Here is a 9,923-nt window from a genome sequence, read left to right as displayed (position 1 = left end):
TTTCCACACCAACTGAGTCTCCCTCTTCAGCCTCCTTAGTCCCATCTTTCCTGCAGGCTCCATTCCAGTCTCAGGGTGATGCCCTTCAGAGCCACCATGGTTTCCTTCTCAGCCCTCCATCCTCCTGGAGATGGAGAGAGAAGGGCCATACTCAGAGGGAGCCACTTTCCCTTGGGCCTGACTACACACAGCAGGGATCCCACCCTGAAGTTCCCATTGCCAGACCACAAATAGGCTGAGGCTGACCTGTGGGCTCCTTCTCTGCAGTGCATAGCCAATCCTGGCCTGCCCGCCAGCCTGGACCTGCCACCACTGCTGTCCAGGCCAGGGGTGCGGGAGTGAGGGACAGGTGGCTGGGCGGGGGGTCCAACCCCGCTGCACCATCTGATACCTGTCATTCCATTAGAGGACTGAAGTCTGACCATCCCTAATCATTCTTAGGGTTCCGGGCTGGAACCGGGTCAAACGCCTGTGTGCCTGCGTGGAAGCACGGGTCTTAATTCGTTATTTGAGGAGCCAGTTAAGGAAGAGAAAGAAAGAAAAAAGATCAGATTTCTGCAGCCACGCAATATATTCCCCCCTCTATGAGACCCCCAAACCTCTTACTCATACCTGAAGGTAAAGGAATTCTGATTGTTAAAAATAAAAAGGTAACCCGTCATTCCTTACATTTGTACGGAAGTTTGCCGTTTACAGAACAGTTCCACAACCAGGATTACCTATTTGGAATAAACTGTCTGACTGTTAAATTCGGCTCAAAAATTTTAAAAGTATGAGAACAATATAATGCAAACACAGTCCAGACACATAGTGCAAGTGTGTAAGAGGTAAAACACAAACTTACATGGGTGCAAAAATAGAACAAGTCCTACCTACAGTCTCGCCTTGTGAATCAACCGCCGCTGATAGTTTCTCTTTGATGAAGTTTAACAGCCGCAACAGACCAGCGATGACACAGAAAACAAACAATCGCGGAGAAAACAAAGCAGCAGCGACAACCACAAAAGTTCCCCACCCGGGCTGCCCATCAGCCTTGTTTGGATCACTCTGAAGAAAGACAAAATGTTGCCGAAAATCTTCCTGTTTTAACCGGTTGCTGAACAGACTTAGGCGCGATGAAAATAATAGAATTCCGTGTTAAAAGAAAGAACAAAAATTTATTCGGGAATTAACAAAGCTGAAAAAAAAATACAACAAAAGTGCTCTAATTCTTTGTGGAAAATTTGGTCCCCCAAACGACACACTACAGAACAACCAGGTCTAGGGTGCTGCGGCCGGCTGGCTCCGGGTCACAAGCCCGCCTGGACTGAGCGCTGCCGGGTTTCACATTTTTTCTTCTTCCCAAGGTGAGAGAAGCAAGACGTTTGAAAAACAAAAATCAGGGAGAGGGACGAGTCATCTCTGCTGCGTCTGTCAGGCAGGCAGCGAGCTCCCGGCACACCCGTTTCGCATCGGAGGATGCGGGGAAATTTGTTTTGTTTTGTTTAGTTTTCCAGATGGGGAGAGAGGGAAAATCCCCCAATTCTTAGAGGAAACCACCTTTTACTGAGCATTTTCTTCTACCTCTCTGAACACAGCTTTTGAAGGCTCGACAGGAATTCTACTTCAAATCTCCTAACGCTTTTGATTTTCATGTTTTGTTGTAGCAATCTCCAAAGACACAATATTTCTCCGGTTCTCCCGGTGAAAAATTTTTTTCCTAAAAAAATATTTTTAGTATTATCCAAAAAAGCCCCACCGCCCTTTTTAGCAAAACTAACCAGCCACCCCGGCCTAGAGGTGCTCGAGGCGCCCGGATGGAGAGCGGAGGAAACGCAGCTTCCCTGCGAGCCGGGATGTAGTGTAAACCCGACACCCGGACGGAGGCTGCGGAGCGAGGCGGCCACGGCTCCCTGCTCGGACACAACCCCCGCCCCGCCCAGAGGACCCGGCAGCAAGCAGCTTCAGAATAGCTTCAAGAAGTTTCGCGGAGCAAACAGACACATTCGTCCCTTTCTCGGTCCGCGCGGGTCCCGTTGCCGGCCCAGACCTGCGCTTCTAGACAAGGATGGCGAGGCAGCCCGGCGGGGAAAGCCGAGCATGAGCGCACCGACCTGTGTACGAGGGCCAAGGGGTCTGAGCCGCTGGCACCCGGCTTCATCTTGATCCCGAGCGCTTTCTCTCCATGGTGAACATTGGCACGGGGTGTCCAGCTGAGACGCTGGGGCGCCGGGAAGAGACAAAGGCCTGAAGAAAGCGCACGGAGAGGCGGCCTGCAGGCCCACGGAGCGCAGGAGCATAGAGGGCAGGAAAGAGATCACAAGATGCGAAGCGGAGAACACAAAAAGCGAGAGGGGAACTGAGGAAGTCGAGAGGCACAGAAGAGCCGTGGGTGCTGGCTGGGGAGGCGGCCCCAGCCCCGCTGGAGGCGGAGGCTGCAACCAGAGACGGCGTTGCGCGTCTTTGTATCCTCTCATCCGTCGGCGCCGGCGTGCGGTGGGCTCTCAGAGATCCAGGCGCGAGTGCAGCGTGCCGGCCTTGCTGTCGTGGTCCCAGTAAGAGCAATGCATCATGGCGAGCTCGGGCTGCCGGGCGCAGGCGAACTGCAGGCCCGGCGCACTGGTGGGCGCTGGCGCCGGGGGTGCGGCTGTGGCCGGGCTGGCGGGGCTGAGCTGGCCTGGGGGCGGCACGGCCGCCCCATGGTGCGGCGGGGCAGGCGGCGGTGCTGCGGCCGCGTGTAGATGGTGTGCGTGCGGGTGCGGATGGGGGTGTGGCGGCGGCGGGGGCGCAGGCGGCGGTCCTCCCAGGCCGTTGTACGAGTTCACTACACCCGGGGGCAGCGCCATGCTCTGCACGCGTGAGTACGGCCCGTACGAAGCGGCCGGGCCTGCCAGCCCCTTGACCACCGCGGCCGCGCTGGGGCTGCCCGGACCCGCGGCCGCAGCTGCAGCTGCAGCTGCAGCTGCTGCCGCCGCCATCTGGCAGGAGGCGTAGGGCATGGGAGAGGGCGTTTGCGGCAGCGGCCATGAGTTGTTGAGGAAGCCGGACTGCAGGTACTTGGGGGGCGCCAGGTAGCTGTAACTGTCGGCGCCTGCGCCTGCCACGCCGCAGCCACCAGTGGCGCCTCCAGCCGCAAAGAGCCCCTTGCCGGGTTGGAAGTGTGCGGGCGGTGGCCGGAAGGGCCGCTTCATGCGGCGGCGGCGCCGGTAGTTGCCCTTCTCGAACATGTCCTCACAGGCCGGGTCCAGCGTCCAGTAGTTGCCCTTGCGCTCGCCGCCGCCCTCGCGCGGCACCTTGATGAAGCACTCGTTGAGGCTGAGATTGTGCCTGATGCTGTTCTGCCAGCCCTTCTTGTTCTTTTCATAGAACGGGAACTTGGCGATGATGTATTGGTAGATGCCTGACAGCGTGAGCCGCTTCTCTGCGCTCTCGCGGATCGCCATGGCTATGAGCGCCACGTACGAGTACGGAGGCTTCTGCGCCGGATCGGGCTTCTCCGGGGTCGCCCCGGCGCCGCCGCCGCCACCCTTGCCTGGGCTCGGCGGCGGCGCCTCCGGCTCCTTTGCTGCGCGGCCAGTCTCCGGGGCCAGCAGGGGCCCCGAGGCGTCCTCGGGCTCCGGGTAGCTGGCCATCATGACAAAGCCGGCGCGCCGCGGACGGGCCGCTCCTGCTCTCCTCTCCAGGCGCGGGCGCGGCGAAGGGTGCGGGCGCACGAGTTCGCTCCCGGCGGAGTCCCAAACTTCTGGAGAGTGCGGATGCCGCCCGTGCTGGATCGCTCACGGCCTCTAACTCTTCTCGCCACTTCTTTCTCTTCCCCTAGGGAGCAGCCGGCGGGAGTGGAGCGCAGCCTCTGGCCATCGGCAGTCCGCCCAACAGAGAGGGGCTCCGGCCCGCCGCCCCTCCCCGCGCAGGCCAGTCCCCGCCTTGGTGGGTTTTCTTTTCTGTTCTCTTCCCCTCCCCCCTCCCCACCCCGATTTCCCGAGACACGACCCGCGTCTCTGGCGGAGCTGCCTCCTGGAGTCCCTAGTGCGCTAGGAGCCTCGCTCTGTGATTCGTATGGGCTCGGCCGAGTTCCGCTTGCGTCAGGCGCTTTCGCCCCTATAGCCGGGCGGCCAGCGGCGCACGGGAGAGTTCATCTCCAAGTCACTTTTTGTAAACGCCCCGCACAGCCCTGACCGGACTGCTCCTGCCCGGCGAGCCTCTGGGCCCGGCCGACAGCCGGGCTCACGCTCTCACAAGTCCTTGAAATCTGATGGTGTACGCTCTGCGGATCGAGCCGGGGAGATGCCGAGGACCTCGGCGGGGTCCGCCCTTGCCCCGCCTGGCCCGTGCGGGGGAAGGTCGGGCGCCAGAGAGGAGCAGCGTTGCCAGCCTCTTCGCAGCTTTCAGGTGAAAGAGAACGACTCCTTTGCTCAGCCCTTAGCTGCCCGTCTTGGGGCTTAACTGCTAGCTCGGGCCTGGGAGAGGGCGGGACAGCGAGGGGGCAGGTCAGGGGAGGGCGGTGGATAGCTGCGCAGTGGCTTTGGGAAGACCAGCACAGAAGCAGAGTGTCACTTAATGAAGAAACGTCGGCCTGTCCTGTCCCTCCTGTTCTCCGAGTAACCTGGCCAGGATGGACATGGGGGGGGGGGGGTGGGGTTGAGAGACGGTCACTGCGAAGAGGCGCCCAGGGTAGCTGCCTACAGCGCCTCCGTCTTCCCTGAGCTGCCCCAGGACCTAGGGACCAGGCCGCTCCTCAGAATCCGCTTTAACAGTCCGACAGGTTGGGGTGAGAGTTGGGTGCGTGCTTTATCAACAAGCAGACTTCCTTCCGCTCCTGCGCTAACACAGGAGGGAATGTTGCCAGGGGGCTTTAGGGGACTGTGTTTGCGTGTGCATAGGTAACACACATGGAAGTCATGGGGAGGCTTTATCTTTGAGACAGGTGAGATAACAGCTGTCCAGGAGCACATGTGCAAGTGCAAACACACAGGCATGCACATGCACAATCTGTCAACTGTGTATTCATGGGGTAAAACACATGAACATGTAATGATATATGTCTCACAGATATCAGAGTAGGTGTAGGTGTGGCTCATGAATATAGCATCTTTTCCCTCTTCCTTTTTTTTTTCTCCTTCTCTCTCCCTCGTTTCCTTTCTTTTTCTTTTTTCTTTTCTTTTCTTTCTCAATTTTACCCTGCCTCCCTCCCTCCTGGTATACATATTCTATTTTAGTCTGGGAAGTAAAACAACAGTTGAGGGAAGCACTTGTTTAAATCTCTCTCCTGATGAGGCATATGTTCTGCTCTTTCTCCAGGGCTGAGAGGTGAGTTCTTGCCTACCTTCAGCAGAAGTCTGATTGGAACGCAGTTACATCAGCATGTATAAAGACTGTCTCAGGGGAAATCAGCACTGGGTAAAAATTCAGGTGTGCCTTTTAATGGTTAACTTAACATTAGTTAAAAATTTGCAACGGTAAAATGTGGGAAAGATAGCCAGTGTCTTTAATTCCTTAAGTCCCAAACTTCTTGGCCCTGTGGAGGGGGGACCAGGATCCTTTATGGAGAAAGGTGGACTCAATGGATGTTGGCATACAAGTGTGTGTTAGTGATTGGAATGTGTGGAGTGACTGGCCCAAAGCTTGTCACTACTTTTTCCTGACAGGCTTTCCAGTCTCTGAGTGTTCTTGGGAAGCCTGAGGAGTCTGCAGTGGCCTGTGGCCCCAGCATCCACAGGCCATCTGCGTGTGCTGCCGGCTTCCCACTCAGGTCTCTGGCCTGGACTCTAAGATAAAAGGGAGGGAGAGCAGGGTGGTGGGGCTCTTTGCAATTCAGCTTCTTGAAGATGACTCCAGAGAGGTCAGCAGGGCAGTTTGGCTTGACCAACAGAGCCAGAAGGAGCATGGGTCTCCTAAACTCACCTCAGTAAATTACCTGTCTCCATCCCCCAGTAGAAAATATCTCACAGTAGCCTGGTTGTTTCCTCCTGAGGTCTTCCACTGCTCCCAACACAGTTGGGGGCAAATAGCATTTCTTCAAAAACCTCTGTGGCTGCTTAGGAGTGCAGGTGTTTTTCTTCTTACTCACCCCCATCCATGCTCAGGCTATGGGTGGGAGTGCTGTGCATCAGGCTTGGGACTGCAGATTTTCCTTAGTGCCGGTGCCTGAGTAGAGGGAAGGCAGCTGGGTTGGGCCCCATCCTGATGGGGCTGCTCTGGCCTTTCTTTTTTTCTGACCACCCAGGCGGGCTCTCTGGCTCTCTGCCCCTCCTTGCAGGCATTTCCGCTGCTCAGCTCTGCAGCAGCCAGGTGTAACAGCATTGTTGTGTGTGTCATCACTTCTCCGAATTCCACACTCGGCTCCCTTTAAATCCTTTAACGAGTTTGTGTGTATGGAAGGGGTGGGGGAAAGGGAAGGCGTTCCTTTAAAAGATTTTCTGAGCGGAAAGAAGAGTCCTGCTCTCCCCAGGTGTTGTTTTCTGACTGTGCTTCGGAGGAACAGAAAACCCAGCCCAGCTGGAGAGAGCGATGCCCGGTATTTGCATTTGGTAGGTGTTGGAAGCAATCTCTCCCCAAGACGCTGAACCACACTGCTGCCTAGCATGAGAAGACTGGGAGAACAGGCAAGGAAGTGTAGGCCGGGAAGCAGGGTGGGATGACCACCTCCAGGGTCTCTCCAGGCCCGTGGGGAGAAGCGACGTGCTGTGGGCTGGCGGGGGAAGAACTAGGACGAGGGTAGAGTCCCCTCCTTGCTGCCGGCTTGCCTGAGGTCTGAGAGACTGACGCTCCAGGAGAAGGTGGGGTGCGCTTGGTTATTTCTCACCCTCTTGGGCCCGCTTCCTGGCGAGGTCCGGATCCCGTCCCGCAGAGCAGATAGTGCGGAAGCAGTGCAGGGCCCAGGGTCGCCCCTCTCACCCCGCAACATTGCGGCCACGCAGGGTCCAGCCTCGGGGCGGCGGCCATCTCCAGGGACCCGGGTCCTGAGCCGCGCAGAGCTCGCGGTCACTCCAGCGTCGGGTTTCCGTGGGGCCCGCAGGGGCCCGCAGCTGCAGCTCAAGAAGTCACCGCCGTCTCCTGCCAGTGTTCCCGCCAGAGCGCAGTTTGCAGACGCGGTGCTAGGGGCACGCCAACGCAGCGCAGCCGCCGCTCCTCGCGTCTCGGCACCGTCTGCGTCCGCGCGGTGCCTCGAGACCCTTCTCTCCTGAGGGCCCGGCATCCTGCAACCGAGGCGAAAGCAGCTCGCGCCTCCGGCTCTCGGCGGCCGGGCCCTGCCCGGAGAGTGGCGCGGCGGCACCGAGGCAGCGCCTTCCCGGCTGGAGCTCAGCTCGTCTTGGGCTGCCACTGGCACCCTGAACCTGGTCTTCTTCCTGAGAGGGTCCTCGAAACACTCATCCAGCTTCCCGCTCTTGCTCTGGGAGAGAGCAATCTCTCCTTGTGGGTACAGCCTCTCTCCAGCGTGCACAGCCCGCAAAGGGAAGCTTGAATGTACTTATTGGTACCTGCCTGTCCCCAACACCTATACCACATGGACCTCGTGTCCCTCTACACGGGTCTCTGTCCTCCATCCTTTTCTCTCTCCCAGTCAACCCCATATCCCCTCCACTCCTCATTATTCCCACTACTCTCACACTCACTTGCTACATATACCAATTCATGCCCTGCACATTTTGGTAGAAAACATGTCAAACTGATGCCCCTGACTTTAAGCCTCTTCAACACATGCACACACACCCCTTGGCTCCATGTCTGCAAGTCTAACTCCCAGAAGCCTGTTGACTGCATCTGCAGTGTCCTTGGCTTGTAATTAGGGTGACCTCATGATGGGGTTGCTGCTCAGAGTTCCTTTGAGAAAATCAGCTAGAGAACATACCATGCCCCTGATGCACTTTAACTCACAAAGGCCACTCACACAGGCTGCTTCTCTGTTTGCAGAGTGGATTGCTCTGCTGAGCTCGCTGCTCAAACTGACAGGCTGCAGCCCACTGGACTTGCACGTCTTGCGTGCACACACCCACACAGCACCAGGCCCAGGGCCAGCGGCATTAGTCTGCTTGGTTGGGGTTAGCAGAATCACTTACCCAAATATGTGCTTGGGAGAGAGAGGGAGAGAGAGTAGGAAAGAGGAGAGGAGAAGAGAAAGAGAAAGAGAGAGAGATGGAAGAGGACAGGCTATCATTTCTCTCCCCCACTCTGGGAAAGAGCTCACAGTTGGTAAGTGTCTTCCTGAGAGGACTACTTCTCTAGTCTGGCTCACCCTGAATGTGTTTGGGCTGGGAAGCAGCAGACCAGGGCTCTGGGTTCCTCCTTACCTCACCAGGCAGACTACAGAACAGTTGTAGGCCTTTCTCCCGGTTGAGACTACCTCAGGGAGAAAAGGCACGGGCTTCTGAGGATGCTCCCAGGGAGAGGATTGAAGGGTGGCAGGAGCTGTTGGCCAACTCCCTCTGATATCCCCCAGGACTCCCATAACCCAAAGCCGTTTTTTTCAGCCCCGAACAGCTAATGCCTTGCCACTAGGCCCCTGTGCTTGCTTGGAAGCTTGATGTGTTGTTGCTCAAAGTTGCCTCATTGCTTTTCTTCACACCTAGACAGTAAGTCTTAGTGGGCAGAGACTCTGTCCTCCATTTCTCACTCAGTGTTTCCCACTGAGGTGGGCTCACTGTGGATGCTTGATGCATTCTGATGGAATTGGAAAATGGCTCCTGCCATGATCCATAGAGAGTATTGGAAAATGGCTCCTGCCATGATCCATAGAAATGGAGTTGAAATCTCCAGGACAGGGACTGCAAATTGGGAGGAGTGGCTGGCTCAGCACCCAAGCGTGTTCTGCCCTTGGGGCTACCTGCTCATTACTGCTGTGCAGCCATCCTGCTGAGCCTTAGGCAAGGGCAAAGGATACGTCCCTGGTTCCCTGATGAAAGTGAGGACATGCCTGAAACTTTCAAATTATACTTTATTAAGCATTGGCTTGTAAGGCAAGGCCTGCTATCTGGAACCCCAAGGCCCCACACTATTGCATGAAGGAGGGTATAAATATATGTATATGTATACACAAACCTATACACATGTATGTATTTATGTGGTATAACTTACCCAGGGCAAAGAATTCATAGCTCAAGTGTACAGCTTGATATATTCTTTGTGTGTGTGTGTATGTCTGTATATAGATATATATATATATACACACACACACAAGGTCACCAACACCCAGAGCAAGATATGGAACATTTCTCTCACCTCAGAAAGTTCCCTCATGTCTTTTCCCAGGCAATTTATGCCTCCAAAGGTAATCTGTATTCTGATTTCTATCACCGTAGATTAGCTTTGCTTTTTTTTTAAAGACCAAGAATGATTTTATGTGGTTTGTTTATTCAGTATCGTAATAATAACATAGGAATATTGCAGTGACAAATGATTAGCAGAATCAAAGAGCATAAGATATTATTTTAAAACAGGAAAACAGTGGGATCACTTGCAGTAACCTCATAGGAAGCCTTTAATTTAACATGCCATGCTTTCAGGATTAATGGGAGTAATACGTAGATTTTCTGTGATAAACAATCCTACCACCTGAGTATTGCATACATTTAATTGCATATGAAGACACTATTATAAAGGTGTATTTTTCTAATTATTTAAACTATTTTCAGCTCTTTTAATGCTTTGTCTAAATAGTGTAAGACAGATAAAAAGCAAACAATTATATATACTTAAGGATGAAAGTTTTTTACATTCAATTATTATCCAAATACATATCTGCTGGTCAAATTAGAACACTAAGGCTTAGTATGAAAAACTGTTTGAAATCATGATTCTTGACCAAATATAAACTTTGATACCTCTTGTGACAGTTCAGTGAAGATTATCTCCACTTCAAAATTGGATTTAATGCTTACTTTGAGTTTTATATAAATGGGACATACAGTATGTAATCTTTTGTTTGGTTTATTCTGCACAGTATAATG

The 9,923-nt window shown here is 54.6% G+C and overlaps 1 protein-coding gene across 1 annotated transcript; it reads right to left on the bottom strand.

Annotated features, from left to right (window-relative positions):
• Nucleotides 1-2,398: 2,398 nt before the first annotated feature.
• Nucleotides 2,399-3,614, bottom strand: FOXL2 (forkhead box L2). The gene has a single exon (XM_037827923.1). The coding sequence runs from the start codon at nucleotides 3,612-3,614 to the stop codon at nucleotides 2,484-2,486; it is 1,131 nt and encodes a 376-aa protein (XP_037683851.1). The 3' UTR covers nucleotides 2,399-2,483.
• Between the last annotated feature and the right edge of the window lie 6,309 nt (nucleotides 3,615-9,923).

The sequence above is a fragment of the Choloepus didactylus genome, chromosome 1 (assembly GCF_015220235.1).
Source record: "Choloepus didactylus isolate mChoDid1 chromosome 1, mChoDid1.pri, whole genome shotgun sequence".
NCBI lineage: Eukaryota > Metazoa > Chordata > Mammalia > Pilosa > Megalonychidae > Choloepus > Choloepus didactylus.
The sequence above is the reverse complement of the archived record's forward strand: the minus strand, read 5'-3'. Positions and strand labels throughout refer to the sequence as shown.

What these genes read in the sequence shown, in the direction of transcription:
- FOXL2 (XM_037827923.1), bottom strand. Translation starts at nt 3,614, where the DNA reads ATGATGGCCAGCTACCCGGAGCCCGAGGACGCCTCGGGGCCCCTGCTG.